The sequence below is a fragment of the Tenrec ecaudatus genome, chromosome 16 (assembly GCF_050624435.1).
Source record: "Tenrec ecaudatus isolate mTenEca1 chromosome 16, mTenEca1.hap1, whole genome shotgun sequence".
NCBI lineage: Eukaryota > Metazoa > Chordata > Mammalia > Afrosoricida > Tenrecidae > Tenrec > Tenrec ecaudatus.
In genome coordinates, this window is record NC_134545.1 from 17386177 (window position 1) to 17406156 (window position 19980).

A 19980-nucleotide genomic window follows, 5' to 3' on the forward strand; every position below is an offset into this window, starting at 1 on the left:
GGAAGGGGCGGTGCCTTCGGAGGCGGGTGCTCGCCGGATGCCCAGTGCCACGGTGAGACCTGACGGAGAACCCAGCACGCCACCCCTTGTGCGTGCACCCCTCGCACTTGCTACGGTTCTGACTTTCGATTTCGGCGTGTGCGATTAATTAAGACCCTCGCGGTCTTAAGTATATCCGCGATGCGCGTCCGGCTGCGAAGCTCGGGAACCAGCAGTTCGAACTCGCCAGCCGCCCCACAGGAGACAGGCGAGGCGTTCTACTTCCGTGATGATTGACAGTCTCAAGACCCCCGGGGGTCAGGGCGACCCTGGCTCGCCGTGCGTCAGAATTGACTCGATGGCAGTGCGTCTGAGTTTGAAGAAGTCCTGGTAGCACAGGAAGGAGAACGATGTGGCAGTCTGCTTTCGTAGAGATTCCTAAATCGTTTGCTGCCAGCGGGTCGATTCCGACTCATCCAGGGCGGAGTAGAACTGCCCCGTGGGTTTCAGGGACTGGATCTTTGCAGGTGCACGAAGCCTCTTCTTTCTCCCGTGGAGCAGCTGGTGGGTTCGAACTGCTGACCTGGCAGTTAACAGAAACTCCCTGAGCCAGTTCGTACCTGCCCTGCAGTGCCAGTATGAGTTGGAATCAACTCTAGGCATTGGGTTCAGGTTTTCTAAACTTTATTATACTGGTCCATTTTAAACTGGTGTTGATGGTGGGTAGTTCGTTATCCATCCCACCTCCACCCCTTCTCCTAAGTGGGCTGGACAGGGAGTAGGTGTGAGAACCAGGCGATCAAGGGCAGGCTTTCTTGGGTGACTTTGGGCAAATCCTGTCAGCTTTGATGGAGTCAGTATCCCTAAGAGGGGGTTTGGACTGGAGGGTAATTTCCACCTTTGACTGTGGCCTGTAAATTCCCTCGCCAGCTCCTTAAGCGGTCAGGTGCTTGGGGACGGGGTGTAGGCTGGAAGGTTGTTGCTAGCACCCGCTGATCTGATGCACAGCCCTGTCTGGGAGCCTCACCCACCCATGGGGTGGGACCATCCCAAGGATTCCTTTAACCACCTCTGTTTCCCTCGTAGGCTGGGGTTTGCAGCTTTGAAATGGGAACTTAAAATTAGCGAAGAGGAGATAGAGTGCTGCGAGACCACTTTGCAGAACATTTCCCACCAGCGAGCCCGTGTGCAACCTCTCCCAGGCTCTCAGCCACGTGCCACATCCTTCCCTTTGCCGAGACAGGATGGACAGATTCCTGGTGAAGCAGGCTCTTGGGGACCATTTGGGAAAGGGTCAGGAGAGGAGCTTGGAGGAAGAACGAGATCCGACAGGTGAAGCGGCGGCTCTGCTGGGAAGAGAGGCAGGGGGCTCAAGGAAGAGGCTCAGGAGAGAGCCCGCGGAGGAGGGAGGCCTCCGCTGGCAGCACATTCGGGCTGAGGGCCTAGACTGTGACTACACTGTCCTGTTTGAGAGAGCAGAGGCGAGTGAGATATTCCAGCAGTTGGAGAAAGAAGTAGACTATTTTACAGGTAAGCGGAGGGCTGTGTGTGTGGTGTGTGCGTTTCAGAGGCTTGTTTGAGGAAGTTTCGGGAGTCCTAGGGTAATGTCGTGTGTGGCTGCTAACCAAAGGGTTACTAACCGGCAGTGCCTCAGAAAAAAGACCAGGCAGACTGTATCCAGAAGCTCAGATTGGGGAGCGCAGGTCAGTTCTGCAACATGTGGGGGTGGTTGGGGGTCTCACCGTGTTCTTGCTTCGTGGGCATAGGAATGGCACCAGCTGCCGTGGACCAGGGTCCCAGTTACCCTCATCCTAGGCGTAAATACTGTAGTGGTGTAACGCTAGGGCTGTGCTACGTATAACTAGTATAATATAACATTAGCTCCAGCTCCCGCAGCAAGCCGATAACAGCAGCGCACAACTGCCCCTGTGAGTTTTCCCAGCCTCGGTAACTTTTTAAATTTTTCCTTCTTCACAGTTTGGTATCATTGTTTAATAAAGTTTCTATAATTTTGTAGCAATACATTTTAAAAATTCATTTTATTGGGGGCTCATACAACTCTTATCACTATATATATCTCCATTGTGTCAGGCACATTTGCACATTTGTTGCCATCATCATTCTCAAAACATTTGCTTTCTACTTGAGCCCTTGGTATCAGCTCCTCATTTTCCCCTTCCCTTCCTGTTCGCCCCTCCCTCATGAACCCTTGATAATTTATAAATTAGTATTATTTTGTCAAATCATATATTATCCGATGTCTCCCTTCACCCACTTTTTTGTTGCCCATCACCCAGGGAAGGGGTTATATGTAGATCATTGTGATCGGTTCCTGCCTCAGTAATTCTTTACGGGAGCAGAAAGCCTCCTCTTTCCTCCATGGAGTGGCTGGTGGGTTCGAACTGCTTATTTTGTGGTTAGTAGCCCAACTTGTAACCCACTAGGCCACCAGAGCTCTTGACCTGCATCCTGGCCAACATTCACTTTCCACTTTCTGTTAAGAACCAAGATGCTGGCATTTGTTGAAGGCTCCCAGGGGATTCTCCTGTGCCTCAGGATGGAGACTCACTGCTTTGGTGAGAGAGACGATCTCGCAGCAAGGTGGTCCCTCGCCAGCCCCTGGGAGAGAAGGGGGCTGCTGTTTGGCACTCAGAGTGCTGGGTCCTGCCCCTCAGTCTCGCTGTCTAACAGCCTGGGTTTCCAAATGTGGCCGACCATTGGAATCACCAGGGGCGCTGATGAAAACACCCATCCCTGAGCCCCTCCCCTTAGAGATCCTGATTGTTCAGGTGCCACATGGAGCCCTGGGATCTGCATAGGCACTGGATCTCCGGCTGGTTCCAGTGACCAGCCATGTTTGGGAATGTAGAGAGCTTCCGGTGCTGCTGCTAACATTGGGCTGGCCAGGAACCCACACATTGACCCACAGCTTCAACCTGCGATGACCCCACAGGGCACATGGAGAGCTGCCCACCCCGCTGATAGCCGGAGCAGTGTGAACCCATCGTTCATGGTCCACAGGCCCCCCTCCCCACGTCTACCCCCCGCCTGCTATTGCTGTTCATTGCCATCTCGCGAGTCTGACTCGTAGGGTTTCCAGGGCTGTGGCCTTCCAGTGGGCAGGTGGACAGGCCTGTCTCCTGGAGCCCACCCCTCAGGGGCCGGTAGAGCGCCTCACCGTCTGTGGCACCTGAGGGTGTGGCCACCGGGGTCCTGGTGTTGCAGCGGGGAGCACTTGACAGCTAACCTAAACGTCACCAGTTGGGAGCCACAAGCAGCCCCGTGGGAGGAAGAGGTGGCAGCTGGCTTCTGGAAGGAAGGACAGGCCCAGGCGCCCTGCGGAGCCAGTACTTTGTCCTGCAGGGTCACTCTGAGTCAGAACCGACTGGACAGTGCAAAGCCTCTTTATTTTCCCAGCCTGCTCTCGGGAGGGCAGCGGTTACAGTGCGTCAGACCTGGGCAGTCTTTCTCTAAGACTAGGGCCCACTGCCCTTGCGTGGAACTCTACGCAATCCATGCTGACTTTTGAGTAGGCAGCCCTGGTAGTGCGGTGGGTACGTGTTGGGCTGCTAACTGCCAGGTCAGCAGTTCAAAACCACCAGCTGCTGCTCCAAAGAGAGAGACATGGCTTTCCATCCCATAAAGAATTCCAGGCTGGGAAACCCACAGAGGCAGGGGTCGCTGGGGTCAACTTTGACTCCATGGTCGTGTTTGACTTATCCCTGCTTTGAGCCCTGGTGATGCTGCTGGGTGAGCTACTGCAAGGTGGGCAGTTCAAGTCCACCAGGGAAACTACAGCGGGAGAAAGGTGATTTTCTGCTCTGGTAAAGACTGACGGCCTCAGAAACCCTAGCCAGGGTGGCTGAAGTCAGACTTGACTGAACGGGCAGTGGGCATTTGGAATTCCCACCTCACTTACACACACACACACTTGACTGAACGGGCAGTGGGCATTTGGGATTCCCGCCTTACACACACACACACACGACTGAACGGGCAGTGGGCATTTGGGATTCCCGCCTTACACACACACGCACACACATTCTTTTGCCAACCCTGCCCCCGCCCCTGTAAACACCTTATTCTGTTATTGTCTTCCCGTGTTGCTGTCTTCAGTTTTGATTTCTTATCACTTGGCAAGTTCATTGACAGTAGGCACAGTGCCTCGAAGGCCCAGGAATGGCTGCAGCTGGGATGGTTTATTCCTGGTTCTCAGGGCCTCCTGAGCCTGCCTCCTTCCTGGCTTCTACCTTTAGTCTCCGGTTCTGATCAAGAGTGTGGAATTGTGAATGTTACATACACAAGCAGGCAGTTACAGAAAACGAGCCGGGTGAGATGTGCGTGTTATGCGGGGCGACAACAGGTGACCCAGGCCGGAATTCACCTCTGGAAGTGTCCCACGCTGGGCAGGGTAGACACATGGTCTCTATGCCAGAGCAGCGTGACACCATCCTCCCTGCGTGTTCTAGTGTGGGGACATTGTGTGTCTGCTGTTTTATTTACGTGGGTGCGTTTTCTCAAAAACAAAATAAATCCCCCCCCCCCAAGTACGGTAGCCCTGTTTGGGGTGCTTGCCGGCTGGGTTACAAAGCGTGGTGCTGACTGCTGCCTTTTGAACAGGGGCGCTGGCCAGGGTGCAGGTGTTCGGGAAGTGGTACCAGGTGCCCAGGAAGCAGGCAGCCTATGGCGACACAGGGATGACCTACTCCTTTTCCGGCCTGATGCTGTCCCCAAAGCCCTGGACTCCCGTCCTGGAACGCGTGCGGGATCGTGTTTCTCGGGTGACCGGACAGACCTTCAACTTCGTGCTGGTGAACAGGTGACACCTCCAGTATCGGTACAGACCCTCTCGCACACATGGGGCGGCTTCCGTGTGGACTGCATGTGACTGCGGTCACCCCGTGTCAGTGGCATTGTGCTGCGTGGGCGTGGCTGCCATCAGGAGAGAGGCCGGCGGCCTGTGGCCCTGGGCAGGGTGGATCCAGCTGTAGCACTCGGGGACGTGGCACGAGTGGGGCGATGGCACCCACAGCGCAGGGAGGGGTGGGATTGGTGAGCAGACTCAGGAAGTTTCACTGGGGACTCGAAGGGAGTGAGCAGGCCCGTGGGCGGTTCCGGGGTGTCAGGCAGGTGACTCCGGAGCATTGCTGCTGGCATTTGGGGTTGGACCGTTCCGGGCTATGGAGGCGGGCCTGTGCCTTGTACCCTACCGAGGGGCCTCCCGGAGTCGGGGCCACCAGTGATGTCTCGCCATTTTCCTGTGTCTCCATGGCGCGTGGCCCCCTGTGTAGAGAGCCCCCTCTTCTGGGGCCGGGGAGGGTTCCCTGAAGCAGTGGTATGTGGGCTGGTTGCCAGGTGGAGGGTGAGCCAGCTCCAGGGACAACCTGAGAGCGGACAGCCGGGTGCAGGGGCAGGAGGGAGGGGCCAGACTGTGCCAGCACAGCTTCTGTGTGTAGCAACCCGACGAGGAAAGCCCTAAGGCCCGTTTTTGGCTTCCAGTGAGTTTTAAGGCAGATCACGGCGGCAAGACAGCAAGGTGAAATGCTGTGGCCGGGCCCCGCTGCGAAACTCTCCCGAGACTTCCAGCGCTTGCTCGCAGCAGTGTCACCCTCTGGGAGACAACCAACAGGGAGCCCAAGCACTTCACACCCTGCCCTGGCGGTGTCCCCGCAGGTACGCAGACGGCAGAGACCACATCGGTGAGCACCGGGATGACGAGCGGGAACTGGCGCCCGGGAGCCCCATCGCCTCCGTGTCCTTCGGGGCCTGCAGGGACTTCATCTTCCGGCATAAGGACTCTCGAGGGCGGAGCCCTGCTCGGCAGGTGGACGTGGTCAGGCTCCCGCTGGCCCACGGGAGTTTACTGGTGATGAACCCCCCGACCAACACCCACTGGTACCACAGCCTCCCCACCCGCAAGAGGGTTCTGGCTGCACGGATCAATCTGACGTTCCGACACATCCTGCCCCCGGCAAAGTAAAGGCACCAGCCACTGCAGACGGCTCGATGCCTCTCCTGCCGGCCTTCCTCCCCCGGGAGAGCCGAGGCCCAGGCCAACACGGCCAAGCAGGATTCCCGCAGCGGATGAGGGTGTCAAACCAGTCAATGACGGAAGGATAACTGAGGTTTGTCTGTCTCCCCCTAGCAAAACGATGCTTTTATTGCTACAGTGCACGGCAGGTACAAAACGCCCCTTTGGCAAACATAGGAATGTCAGCCGTGTGACGGCATCAACTACTAGCTTAAACGGAGGCTTCTGTCCAGAGACGCTACCATGGCGAACCGTGTAAATAACTTACAGCAGCAGCTGGGCGGTCCATTCGGCTGCTGCTGGGTCCCCACAACTTCCCCGGATGAGGGCGCTGCCGCCAGTCCGTTTGGGTGCAGGCATTGTTCACACCCACAGCCTTGGCTCCACCGCCTTGACTTGGGTTGATTCTGACTCCGAGCCACCCTTTTGTCAGTCTCCTGACTTCAAAGGGCTGCCCCCTGCTGGCCTGGGTCTCTGTGTTAGCTGTGGGGGTGGGTGGGGGTGGGGCAGGTGTGTTCACTTCCACATCAAAGGCAGGGCTGGTCATGGGCTGAAGGGGCAGCAGGTGGTTCAACACAGCACACTGGGGCTGGGGCTTCTCCCACCTTCGGCTGACACCCAGGCAGTGTGTCACCCTGAAGGGACTGGGCAGCTTCACACCGACTCACCCCAAGCAGCCAGGTCATGGGAGGGGAGGCTAGCTCCCAGCCTTGTCTGTTGAGAGTCTGCATGCATTTAGTATTCATTTTTATTGTAAGATTAAAAACCTAACTGCACCCTAGGCAATCCCATGCCCCATTGCCAGAGTCAATTCCTACTTGAAGCCCGCTTGAGACTGGATGGAGCTGCCCCAAGGTTCCCCAGGCTGCCCCTCCCACCTCCGCAGAGTGGTGGTGGTGGGGCTCCCAGAACTGTAGGTAGTACTGTGTTATTCCATCAGAACCCTGTGGCCCAGGGCGGGGCTTCCTGAGGCACCTCACAAGGGAGGGACGTGCGGCATCTATGTCTTTTTGGATGAGGCTACTGGAACAGGGGGGTCAGTGGGATGTCAACCTTGGCCAGGTGATGCCAGAGGTTAGCTGTGGCCGCGAGGCAATGAGTAAGTCAGAAGGGAGCCGCTTTCCTGTCTGTGGGACAGACTAGGAATCACGTATTTAGGTGGCTGTCCAACATCACCCCGTTTCCAGAGCCCGCGCGGCCTCCTGGTGGGTGTCCCTGACTCAGACGCGGGCAGGCAGTGAATGCGGAGATAGCTCAGGGGAGCCCAGGGAGCTACAGGGTGTCCTCAGGACAAAGGCAGTCTGGCTTCTCCTTCTCAAAGGGTTCTCCCTCCGTGACCGGCCACATGGGCACTGACCAAGCAGAGACAGCCCCCTCCCCACCGTGGGGACCCAGTCTGGGGTCTGGCTAGCATGCCCCTGCTACTACGTATAAACGATCCAAAGACTTAAAAGGCGTACAAAAGGGACCGTCTGTGCTCTTCGGTGGCTGCGAGGGCTGCTCTTGCTCTGTCTACATGACTGAGAAACAGAATTTTTTGAAAAAGAGTTGCTGCCACCGTCCAGAACGGGGCGCCACAAACGCTGTCCGTGACGGGAAAGGCACTTTTTCCTCCGGGTTGCTGCCTTTAATCACGCCGCTGATTCTTGTCAGCCATCGTCTGGGCCTGCTCGTTAAGAAACAGTTACACTGCAGGGCTTCCCAGAGTCGGGGGACACGAGGGCTTCTAAAATCCAGAGTCTGGAATGACTGTGAGGTGGTTGCACCCGCGCTTCCTACCTCCCTGCCCTCCTTCCCCGAGCGAGCGGGTGTGCTGAGATCGGGCACCCCAGCCCCCCGGCCCCTGCTGTGAGCACACCCTGGGCGGCTGCGGGGCACCAGCTGCAGGACACCGAGCTGAGTGGCCTCCTTTTCTTTTTCCTGAATGGGGCGGGGTGGCCCAGGGAGTTGGCTCTGAGCTGGCTGGTGCTGGGCCGTCACTCCTCAGCGGGCTTCTTCTCCTGGCCCTGGGGCTGCGTGCTGGCAAGCACACGTTCGTAGAACAGGAGGTACGCGCTGGAGGACAGGACTTCCTGCAGGCTGGCCTTGCGCACCGTCTCGTCGGAAATCCACAGCCACTGGCCGCTGGTGGAGAGCGGGCTCCTGGCCGAGGGTGGGGACCGCCGGTACGTCACAAAGTGTCCCGAGTGCATGTCTCCATGGTGGACGACAACTGCCATCAGCCGGAAGAGGTTGGTGGCAGAGCTGCAAGGGAGGAGCAGAGGCCTGCCGTTGGCAACTGAGCCGGGCAGGCTTTATGGTGCCTCCTAGAGGTTTGCTGGCTGGGGACCCACACCGTGCGTGGTACGTGCCCACTGCGCCCTGACAGTACAGAGCAAGGCAGGATGCCGGGGTGCGTTTGTGGACGCACACAACACCACTCAGAGTGGGAGACCCTACAGACAGAACTGGGGATCCCTGGGTGGCATCTCGAATTTGCATTTTTCTTGGAATTGGTGGTGTAGAGGACTCCCACTGAGCTGCTAGCCACAAGGTCTGAGGTTGGAACCCAGTCTCAGAACCCACACGGGCATGTCTGCGCTGTCCTCCAGCAGGGCGCTGCGAGAGGCGGGGAACTCAGTCAGTCGGTGGGCACGGTCACGTGCAACACGACAACGTATTTGAATCTTGGTGTGTGCGAGCCCTGTGGTGCAGCGGGCTACTTGATGGGCCACTGGCCACAAGGTCCGCAGTTGGAGACCAGCAGCCGCTCCGCCCTGCTGGAGAGAGGCAGGGCTGTCTACACTGAAGACTCAGTCTGGGAAATCTCCAGGGGCAGTGGGTGACTCAGGGATTCACAGTTGTTTGCATTTTAAGAGAAGGCAAGGTGGCAGTGGCAGTGACTTCTGGCTGGGGTCACTATGCCACAGACCTAGCTGCTCCAGCGTGCCTGCCTGGCTGCCCTCGTGGATGCAAGATGCAGGCAGATCACTGGGCCCATTCGCTTTCAGTACTTCTGCCGCTGGGTGCGTCTGATCCCCCAACCTTGAGGTTCAGTCACAGACAAACCGCTTGTGCTCCGCCCCCGGGGACTTTGGGGAAAGAGCAAAGCAATGAAGTTCTACCTTAACCCGAGAGGAAGCTGCAGCTGCGCTCTCGTGAATTCGTCTCCGCGCAGAGCTGCTTATATTTGGAGCGCTGGACTTTGTGTGAATGGGGCGAGGGCAGTCTGACCATCCACAACGCAGACACATTCTGATTGACCAATCAACCACTGCCACCCCTCAGGGCACCAAGCCCCACCCAGCCCGCTTACTTCTGCATTTCCTGCATCATTGGTTCCTCCTCTCCTCACCTTCTGACCCTTGACCTGGAGGGTCAGCGCTGTACCTTTTGTGCCCTTCAATGGCTGATGCCTCTTACCCTGTGGGTTTAGTTACCAACTCACAGGAAGCCCGGTCTCTAAGGATTTCAGAAGCTGCCAGGGAGCGAGGCCAGGCTCAGACCACAGAACTCACCTGTAGTCTGGGATGACAGGGACGGGGACGGGCCTCAGGCTGGGCAGGGGTGGCAGTAAGGCTGGGGAGCAGGCACCGTTCATGAACATCTGTCTCGGGGGGCCCCCTGGAAGATGCGGAGCTGGAAGAGAACAGAGGCCCAAGGGGACTAAGAGCAGCCGTCCCTTTGGATCAAAGAAAGGTGACAGGAAGGCGACTCTGGGACAGGGCTGCAAAGACAATGATGGCATTTCAGAGTCTAGCCATTCGTCACCTCGCCTGCCTTTTGGCCCCGCTCTCAGCCCCAAAGGGGGGAAGTGCGCCTGGCTCCTGGCCCACCGCGGGCCTCGACCACCACCTGCAGCCACTGACATTCCGTTTGCTAAAGACTTGGGTCAAAGGTAAGCAGCGGCCAACTGAGTGGCTTTCTGATCTAGACCTTGGGTGGCTGGATGATTCTATATTGCCCTGGCATAGACGGTGAGCTACCTGTTGGGTTGCTGACTTAGAAGTCAGCAGTTCAAACCCACCAGCCACTTCTTGGGAGACAGATGAGGCTTCCTATCCCACCAATATTTACAGCCTTGGAAATCCACAGGGGCAGTTTCCCCCTGTTCTGTTGGGTCTCTATGAGTCAGAACTGCACCCAACTTCTGGCCAGTGAGGGCAGCAGAGGCTCATAAGGCAAGCCCTGTCGGAGTAAGCAACGTGCGGGGGACGACGGTGGCAGGAGAGCAGAGAAGTGAGGCTCTTCTAAGGCCTTTTCCTCACAGTGGCAGGGAATTCCCTCCTCCCAGAAGAGCCCCTCGTCCCCTAATCTTGTTCTCAGGACACCGGCTGGCACTCCCTCATCTCACAGGGGCTCCAGAAGGGAGTGGCCCCACAGATGCCAGGGGACTCTGCTCCACCTACCCGCCGGAGGCTCCTCCGCCTGCGTGGGTCTGCGTGGGCCGGGCCTCCGTCCCCGGAGGTGGTACTTGTAGCCGTCCATCGTCAGGAATTCACTGAACTGCACGTGCTCGTGTCTTTTGAGGGGCGCGCCGTGGCTGGCCCAGCTCAGGCGCTGCAGGTGGATGCACAGGCACTGCGGCAGCTGTGGGGAGAGGAGCCGTGTGGACCGGGCACCCAAGGTCCAGGGGCAGAGCCACGCTGGCAAGCTGGGTGGGCGGCCTCACCTTCCCTAGTTTTAACTGCTTGACGAAAGTCGTCCTCTGGTGTTCTACCTTGTCCCCGTCCCAGGTGCCCTTTGCTTCCACCTGAAAGGGAAGACACAGCGCTCCTGGCAGCGAGGCCTGTGGAGAGCGAGCAGCAGACCAGGCCGGCTGCCTGAAAGCTGGAGTCCCCAGGCCCATGGTCCCTATTCTGTCTTCAAAAACTCTACCCCAGAGCCAGAGACCAAGCCCGCCACCATCGGGTTGGTTCTGACTCACAGCAACCTGAAGCGGCGGAACTCTGGTGACTCAGTGGTTCCATGCTTGCCTGATAACGGAAAGGCTGCTTGTTCGAGCCCCCCAGCTATCCTGTGGGAAGGAGACGAGGTGGTCTGCTCCCGTGAAGCTTCAAGGCATGGACACCCTGGGCGGCAGGGCGGCTCTGCCCTGGGCAGCTCGCGCCGGCGGCACTGGATAGCAGGGCCCGGCTGGGGGCTTTCATCTTCATGGAGGCAGACGGCTGTACCTTTCTCCCACGGAGGGGCTGCTGGCCCTCCTGTTGGCCGCACCACTGCACTACCACGCTGTTTTCTGCTCCGTACTCCAAACCCACTGCCACTGGCTTGGCCCTGGCTCAGTCTCATCCTTCTCGGGAACAACAGCTGGCAGGCTCAAACTGCTGACCTTGTGGTTAGCAGCCCAACGCGTGACCCACTCCACCACTAGGGCTCCTCACTCACATACCCAGCTCACTGCCTCAAGTCGTTTCCAACGCGTGACTCTCCGGGATGGGGTAAGAACTACCCCTGGGGCTGCCGAGCCTGGACCTCTCAACGGGCACAGAAAAGCCTCATCGTTCTCCCATGGAGAGGCTGGTGGTTTTGAACTGCGGGCCTTGCAGTTAGCAGCTCAAAGTGTATCCCACCTGGCCACTGGAGATGCACACAGATGCTCTTAGTTCTGAGGGTCAAATTCCATTGCTCTTGGGGGTTGGAGGAGGAGGGGGGGATCAGGCAAAGGGCAAGACACTTGAGCTTGGTGGGGGGAGTGGCAAACGAGTGCACGGGTTGGACAGACAAGACCGACTGCTCCTAGGGCGACAGACGGCCTCAGAAACCCACGGGGCCCAGCCTGCTCTGTGGGGCTCCATGAATTGGAATGCTTTTGGTGGGTGGGCCACAGCACCTCGGGAGGGCGAAGCAGCAGCCCACGGACTGCCCATTTCCACACCAAGGAGGGGGGCCAGCGTGGCGAGGGGCTGCACAGGGCCATACCTTCGTGCAGTTGTCGCACACCACGTCCCGCACGGACTCCGAGGAGATGAAGTGGTGCAGGCAGAGGTCCAGGGTCAGCGGGTGGCCCTAGAGCATGAGCAGAAGGAAAGCCTCTCGATGGAGTCGGGGAGCCAGGGGAGTTCCCTACACGTAGACGTTTCCAGAAGTAACGTGGCGCTCAGCATAGCTGCAGTGCCCCATGCTGCCAGGCTCCTGCTCTGAGGACGCCAACACTTCGGGAAAGTCTGGCCCCACAGTGCTCCCTACAGTTCCGAATGTGTGTTCTCTCTCTCTCTCTCTCGTCTGGTCCCACAGTGTCCTCTACAATTCTGAAGACGAGCTGTGTACACACATGTGCTCTCTCCTCACACACACAATTTCTGCAGCCAACGCCCCCCCACCCCATACTAGGGCCATGGCAGTCAGTGCCATCTGAGGATTCTCGTGCGTTTGGACTCGCGGTGCCAGTGTGTCAGAGCAGACTGGCTTTGTGGGCCTTCAATGGCCCATCTTTCAGAAGCCGGTGCTAGGCTTTCCCTCAGGCACCTTGCCCTTGGGTGGACTCACACCACCAGCTTTTGGTCAGTAGCCCAGTGTGCTAACCATGGGCACCACCCAGGGACACCTCGGGCCCCAGCAACCCATGGCAGCTAAGCCGGAGTTCAAGCCACCGCATGGTTTGAGCCACACCAAACGCCTGAGGCCCGCTCCATTTAACAGTCTCTGAAACAGATGCTAAGTGCACGGAAGAGCAGTACGTACCCACGTGGCGGCCGGGATACTCAGAGAGAGGCTGTCGAAGGTATCAAACCGGACAGGGCTCTGGAAAAAATAGGAACGATGCATGGGATTACACGAAGATCGGGGCGTTAGGGGTGGGAGGTTGAGTGGCTATGAAACAGGCTCCCGCGTAGATGCCCAACATTGAGACCCAGCCTGCAACATGAGCGGACAACGTGGGCGCGCAAGCTGGCAGCGCACACACCTGGCCCTGAGGTTCTGGGGTTTACCCAGTAAGTAACCCTGGGCACAGCTACAGAGACGGCCGTGCCTGCACTCCTGGCGCCAGCATAAAATGGCAACAGTGCCTATAAGCGTCTCGGGCACTGCGGTAAATAAGCCACGGCACGCGGACGGAGAGCACTGCAGGGAGGAGGATGCTGCCATCGCAAGTCATCCGGGGAGGAGGCTACAAAGTGAACAAAAGGTATAATGCTCAGGCTGTGCCTTCCCAAGCCCAGTGATTCATAGACACGTGGAGTTCCACCGCAGCCACAGCAAAAACCTCCAGAACAGGAAGTGACGGTTTTCAAGGTCTCTAGATAAAAGGTCAAGAGAGGTATCCAGGATATAGTTCTAGATACTTTGTGGCAAAGAGGCAACATTAAAAAAAAGTCCCACCCACACTAGCATCCACCCATGTAAAGGAGGAACACCCGGAGCAGGATCCCGGGTGGGTTAAAGAAGACGTCAACAGAGTGGAACCAGGCTGTCACAGATTAGGAAACCCACCCGCACCCAAACTGGGCGCCATCCCCATCCTCAGCCCTGCGGGCTTCTTTAACAACACAAACAGGCTCCCCATTCTAAGATGGGTGTGGCAGGAGGGAAAGGTCTTCCTTATAAAGGAAAACAAGCAAGGAACGAGAGCAGTCAGAGCAGAAACAACCCAAATGGAGAATCAACAGGCGGCACATTCAAAAATCCAAACTCCCTGCCATCCACTCAGAGAAGCCCCTTCTTTCTCCCTCTGAGGGGCGGGTAGTTTTGAACTGCTGACCTTCCAGTTAGAAGCCCAGTGCATAACCCACTACACCACCAGGGCTCCTTTGGGGCGCGTTCATAGGATGGACTATTTCTCAGGAACAAAGGCGAATGAATGAATGAAAGGTTGTGGCAGAACTCTGAAGGCACCCTGCTGAGAACACCTGTGCAGAGGATCTCTACTGCATGAGTCCACTCACAGGCAGTGTGGACCTCAGGCTGTTGGGGGAGGGGACCCACAACAACACACACACACACACACCATGGATTAGTGGTTTCCTGGGCTAGGCACTTGGAGGGAGGGGCCCTGGGGGAGAGACTGCTGATGGATTAATGGCTATTGAGCAGGTACAACAATGTTTACAAATTGCTCGTGCTGATGGTTTTACAGCTCTCTCCGACTTGTACTCCCGAGGGCAGTTTGTATAGTATCAGTGATGGGAAATCTAGAGAAACCAAAGGAGGCTAGACCCAGGATGTGGACGGTCTGTGAGCGCAGTCCCGGCTAAACGCTGGGACTCAGACTCAGCCGGTGCAGTGCAGCTGCTGCTTGGTGCTGAAGGCGCTCGCCATCTGAGGACCAGAAGGCATGCCAGTGGTGACTCGAGGGGGGCATGGCCATCAGTCCCAGCCCCTGCGTGCACCTGTGTTACTCCCCCCACACCCCATCCCCACCCCAGGCCGGGGCCAGGCTCACCTGGTGGTCACAGTGCTTGCAGACCATGTTGCTGGTCAGTCTCCCGTGGAAAGGGTGTGGAGACGTAAAGTGGCTGGCCGGGGGCGGCACTGGCCCTGGAACACAGACATGTCGCTGAGGCCACCTTCAGTCCTCGGGGCCGCTCTCAGTACCCACCCGCCTTCGTCTGCACGTGGTAGGAGCTCCCCCGTGGATAAACAAAGTTCCAGAAGAGTCAGCAGAAATGGATTTTCCCTGACTGACTTCCATCCAAAGAGATACCCTGCCCCCTTTGCCGGAGAACTGCTAGTGGTCTGTACATGTCCTGTCTGCATGCGTGATGGGCACACTCACTGCCACCAGTCTCTCCTCTCAGCTACCCTGGGGGGCAGGGCAGACCCTCCCCCGAGGGTTTCCGAGACTGTCACTATTCCCGGGAACAGAGAGCCTCGCCTTCCTCCTGTGGAGCAACTATGTTGGTTTCAAACTGCTGACTTTGGGAGACAGACTAGCATGAGCCACTGTAAGGCCATCTTGTTGAATGGCCTGCCTCCTTTCCCCTCCCATCTCAGAAAGTCCCACTTGTAATGGACTTTAGAATGTACGCTTAGGTTCTCCAGATCAGAACATCGTAATTAATCACGTTGTTCCTTTTGGTGCTGTAACCAGGATATCACTATTCCCGTTTTATTCAGCATCAGGATGTTAAAATCAGTGCTATACCCTGCAGCGCTCACTGACTCTAAAGAATAGTAACGTTGCTTTTGCGTCCGTGCTTGCTGAAGTCCTGACAATGCTGCACGAGTGTTTGCCTTTAACGAGGGACTGAAACGTCCACTTGGGAAAGCAATTAAGGAGTCCCTTTGAGATGCTCGCAGTCTGGTTACAACCGAATAGAGTTTTCTCAATATCGAGACCTGAGGGTGCTGCCAGGTATCTGAACCCGCAACACCCGCCCAACGCTTCTGTGAGGCGCTCGGGAGGAAGACGGCCTTCTGCTCTCCTCGAGAGGTTGAGTCTCACACACCCGCAGGCGCAGGTCTGCCCTGTTCGCTCTGAATGGGGACTCACTGCGTAGCAGTGAATGTGGGTGTGTGTTTGAGAGACTGGGTTCCCATGTGCGAGTTGCCAAAAGCAGGGTGGTGCCAGTGACCATTCAGTGGGTGGCAGAAACGGCTGAGATCTCAGGGTAAGCGTGGCCTGTAGAGCAGGCTGTTCTGTGAAGGTGGGGTGCAGTATGCAGGCGGCCCCAGCCCCGGGCTGGGGTCTGGCTCAGCCATGGCAGCTGTGGCACCAGGGGAGGCCACTTCATCGCAGTAAGCATCAGGGAGCCACTGAAAGGTGTCTCCAACCCAGACCAACCCTGCAAGCTCCTCAAACGTGGCGCACGTGTGCCAGTCCCGGCCCGATCCCACTCTGGGAGTCCCACGGATCGCTAGGATGGCTTCCCCTGCCGCCAGCTGTGTGGTTGTGACCGTTTCTTTTGCCCTCCCACGTCCTTTGAAAGCTCCGTGTCTCCTCTTAGGCCCCATGGTGACCTTGGGCTAACGTCTCCCTCATCCGCACAGTTGTCCTTGTCCCGTTTTAGACCTCATAAGTGGTTGTTCATTTAAAGGTGGGTCCCAAACAGGTGCCTCTGCAAGCAGAGCCTGGGTTCCTTGTGGACTGGGCGTCACCAGGGCAAAAATAGATGAAAATGACAGTCATCTTGCCAAAGCACCCATCGCCTGTGCCCCACCCGGACGGACGCCGCCTACCTGGTGTGCGGCAGGTGATCTGTGTGGGGGCGGCCTCCATGGGCTGCTGTGGGACCAGAGACACAGGTTGAGGCCCCCCCAGGCTGCAGTCCCAGTTTCACACCGTCCCCACTCCCCCGCGCCCTGTGCTAACTGCACAGCGGTTTAAAGGCTCACTTCTTACAAAGGAGGCACCCTGGTGGTGTCGGGATACGAATCAGGCTGCTAACCGCAAGGCCAGCAGTTTGAAACCACCAGCCGCTCCTCCAAAGGACGAGCTTTCTACTCCCATAAAGAATGGCAGTCTGGGCGCTTCTACCCTGTCCTAGAGGGTGGCTAGGGAAGCCACGTGTTTCCACAGGGGTCTCCCTCAGCCCCTCTGGCTGGTTGCTGGCCAGGCCCTGTCACCAAGGGTGATCCACACCCTCCCCTCACTAAAAGTGTCCCCACCCTTTGGTCAATACCTTGCTTTCCCATGGTTTCGGGGCACGCAGTCCCCTTTGCCATAGCTAATGAGACTGAGGTTCTGAAGCCCCTGGGTTTCCGTGTGTGTGTGTGTGTTACATTCTTTCTCCCCAGAGCTGATACAGGGGCCACTTTAAAGCACTCCCCCTGCTGTCACTTCACCCACATCACCGGCTGTACAGGGCGCCTTGACCCCCTCCCGTCCTCCCTCCCTCCCACACCTGGCTTTTCTTAGCTTCGGCCTTTCAAGTCATGCCGGGATGGCCCAGTTCCACACGGGCAAAGGGCCCCGGGTGCCGCGGGTCTCACCTCTAAGGAGTGCACGTCGAACAAAGGCGCCACGCGGGGCTGCCGGTCCCGCTCGTCCTCCAGCGACGAGGTGAGCACGTGGAACAGCTCGTGAGCGTCCTGTGTGGGCAGCGGGCATCAGAGGGGCCGGCCTGGGACAGCAGCAGGGCCTCCGAGGAGGGACCCCGGCACTGCTCTCTCTTCAACCAGAAACCAAACGTACTGCCGCCAAGTCGACCCCGTGGGTCTCCCAGGCTGGCATCTTTCTCCTGCAGTGGCTGGTGGGTTTGAACCGCCCACTCTGCAGCTAGCAGCCCCGGGTGGAGTCACCCCTCGCTCGGCCTCCACCTGCCGTCCATAGGCAGTCTCTCCAGGGCAACAGGCCCTGCGCAGCCTTTCTGAGGCTGATGTAGCCCTAGGTGCACGCGGTGCTCACCGCCGCCACTAGAGGGCGCCCAGGAGGTGCACCAGCTCAGGGTGCAGGTACTCACCCCAAGGCTGGCACTTGAGCCGGTGAGGTAAGGTGACCCCATAATACAAGCTGTCTTAGAGAGGTGCCGCCTATGGAGCTGACTTCAAAACCCACCCCTTCTGTTTTCGGCACGTGGGAGAAACACCTTAGGCACATAAAAAAAGAAAACTGTCCGGGAAGAGCCAACTGGAATTGCTTTCCTCAGAGACCCCATCCAAAACAGGCCTCTCTTCCTGCGGAACATAAAGAATGAAACAAATACAGCGTGACAGGCGGTTCTGATGACAGCCTGGAGCTTCGGTGTCAGCTACCTTCTGTCACGGGGTCGACGAGTCAAAAACAACTCTGGCACCCAACAGGGCCACCATCGCAATGCCCGGTGCATCCAGCAGGAAGGGCGCATCCTGGGCATCTCCAGAGTCGGAGGAACAGGCCCAAGAGGCGGGAAGAGTCAGTCACGCTGCGCAGCCTCAGGGCTCGGCCATGGCTTCCTCGGGACAGAGACACCTTCCCTAGCCAATTTGACAAAGTTGCTGCCCTGCCTCAGTCCCACCTGAGTGACACCTTGGGGTTCAAGGAGCCTGCCCATCCCAAGGCCCTCCAGGACCACATCTTTCTCCACTTCCACTGCCCCCCAGCGGCCAGTTTCCCGCCAGCCCAGGACCCTGCTCACCGCAGCAATGCAGAACAAAAGCCAGATGCCCATGTGCCCCGGGCACCACCACTCTCCTCCAACTGCACTGATCCCCTGAAACCCACTGCTCCCCTGGTCCCCCTCCCCTCCCCTGCAGGGTCACTGGCCCGGAGCATGTCCCAGACACAGCCTCCCAGCAGCCTGGGACACACTCAACCAGGCCTCCCAGGGCTCCTCACCCCCTCCTCTCGGTGGGAAAGTGTTGCTTCCTCTCTGAGCACAGGACTGGGCAGAGGGGCCCCCTGGTCTCAGAAGAGCAGCCCAGGTCAAGGCCAGTCAGCCACCATTGGGATCCTCCCCCCCCCCACCCCAGGTAAACCCACTGAGGACACAGCACTCACCTGTTCTTCAAATGAGGAGATCTGCCACCTGTTCACTCTCAAGACGTCCAGCAAGCAGCTTGCATCCAAGACCTCGTCATCAGGGACTTCCTGGCAGGACAAAGCTGGGAACACAGAAGGGCAGACGCTTAGGCTGCTCCCCACCTCTGCAGTCCAACCAGGGAGCCCAGCCTGCCCAGCACAACAAAGTCACCCCCAGGTGTGGCCACCCCAAACCAACTCACTGTCCACTCCCAACGACCCGACAGGACAGGGCAGAACTGCCCGTGTTTCCCAGACTGTAACTCTTTCCGGGAGCAGAAAGCCCCGTATTTCCCCAAGGAGCACCAGGTGGTCTTGAACAGCTGACCTTGGTTAACAGCTAGGTGCGTGACCACTGTGGCACTGGGCTCCTTCCAGGTGTGGGAGGGGTTGTAAGGTTCCTCTTTGGAGTCATAATCAACCAGTGTCTAAAAATCTCAGAGGCTGCTTTCAGGGGCCAACAAGCAAATGTCTGCTGATAGCCATCAAAGCCCCGCCATTCTCCTCAGACGGGTCACAGGAAGAGACGCCCGAGGAAGGACAGCCAGCGTGCTCCTTGGACACGAGGATGGTGAGACTCCCAGCTCACGTACATTGGACGTGTGGTTGGGACAGACCAGTCTCTGGAGAAGGACATCGTGCTGGGTAAAGTGGAGGGGCAGTAACCAAGTGGAAGGCCTTCAAGGAGATGATTGGCATGGTGGCTGCAACCTGGGCTCACGCTTAACAATGGTGAGGCTGGCGCCAGACTGGGCAGTGTCCTGTCCTGTTGTACACGGGGCTGCTATGGGTCAGAGCCGGCTGCAGGGCACGTAACGCAACACTCGGGAGCCCCCAGTTGGATTTCCAGCACAGCTACCGTCCCCCATGGGAATGATGCGGGTCCAGGCAGTAGCTCGCTGTTGGCACGGGGGTCCCCAGGAGTTAGGGGCTGACTGTGTGGCAGACAACATCCAAGAGAAACAGGTGCCCATGTGCTGGAGACAGCAAGGGCAGGGTGCTGACTGCCACCTCTGGATCGAGACAGTAAACGGGAGCAAGTGACTAGGTAAGTGTTGTTAGGGGTTCAGTGCAGCTACCCTGAATGTGAATGAGTGGGCATGAGGTCAGTATGAGGGCCTAGGGAAACATGGGGGAGCGCGCACGAGTTAGAGGCATCAGAGGCAATCCAGCTACACGCGCAGTCCCGCAACAGTGGGGACCTGCAAGGAGATCCCAAGGCTGAGCGGGTGGGAGGGTGGGATGTGCCCACGGGTACCCGTGGGTTTGGCAGAGGATAGCTGAATACAGGCATTTTCCTTTGCTACCGATCCCTCCACGAATGTGGAGCTTACAGGGAGCAGAGCTATGAGCCGTGTCTAGCCATATGCAAACACTTGGAGGGAATGAGTCACCGGGCCTGGGGGCTCAGGGTCATAGTCTCTGCGCCACCGAGGTCAACTGGTCTAACAAGTCACAACAACAGTGTGTCACGTCCTACTGTGATGAGCAGCGACCGCGGTCTCAAAAGCTGTGAGTGGCCATCCACAGGGCGCCTCTTGGCCTCTCCCAGTCCAGAGGGAAAAAGGGTGATGGACACGAGCAGATGCATGGAAACAAGCAGGCCGATGGA

General features: G+C 57.9%; 2 protein-coding genes across 5 annotated transcripts in view; one reads left to right on the forward strand and one right to left on the reverse strand.

The window, feature by feature from the left end:
• On the forward strand, positions 1-6812 carry ALKBH2 (alkB homolog 2, alpha-ketoglutarate dependent dioxygenase). Of its 4 annotated transcripts, none has more exons than XM_075534960.1 (4): positions 1-52; positions 1066-1509; positions 4600-4798; positions 5653-6812. In XM_075534960.1, the coding sequence occupies exons 2-4, from the start codon at positions 1224-1226 to the stop codon at positions 5957-5959; spliced, it is 792 nt and encodes a 263-aa protein (XP_075391075.1). In that variant the 5' UTR covers positions 1-52; positions 1066-1223; the 3' UTR covers positions 5960-6812. The 4 variants fall into 4 exon arrangements, with proteins under 4 accessions (XP_075391075.1, XP_075391074.1, XP_075391072.1 ...); XM_075534959.1 differs by having other exon boundaries at positions 43-88; XM_075534957.1 differs by lacking the exon at positions 1-52 and adding an exon at positions 59-543.
• The window catches only part of USP30 (ubiquitin specific peptidase 30), a 25551-nt gene continuing 11526 nt past the window's right edge, over positions 5956-19980 (reverse strand). Inside the window, exons 4-13 of the mRNA XM_075534956.1 lie at positions 18348-18451; positions 16862-16960; positions 16109-16154; positions 14373-14467; positions 12674-12733; positions 11912-11998; positions 10662-10742; positions 10399-10579; positions 9508-9628; positions 5956-8254 (exon numbers count right to left, since the gene is read on the reverse strand). Coding sequence (XP_075391071.1) covers positions 7987-8254; positions 9508-9628; positions 10399-10579; positions 10662-10742; positions 11912-11998; positions 12674-12733; positions 14373-14467; positions 16109-16154; positions 16862-16960; positions 18348-18451 — 1142 coding nt within the window. The 3' untranslated portion in view covers positions 5956-7986. The remainder of the gene's footprint in view (positions 8255-9507; positions 9629-10398; positions 10580-10661; positions 10743-11911; positions 11999-12673; positions 12734-14372; positions 14468-16108; positions 16155-16861; positions 16961-18347; positions 18452-19980) is intronic.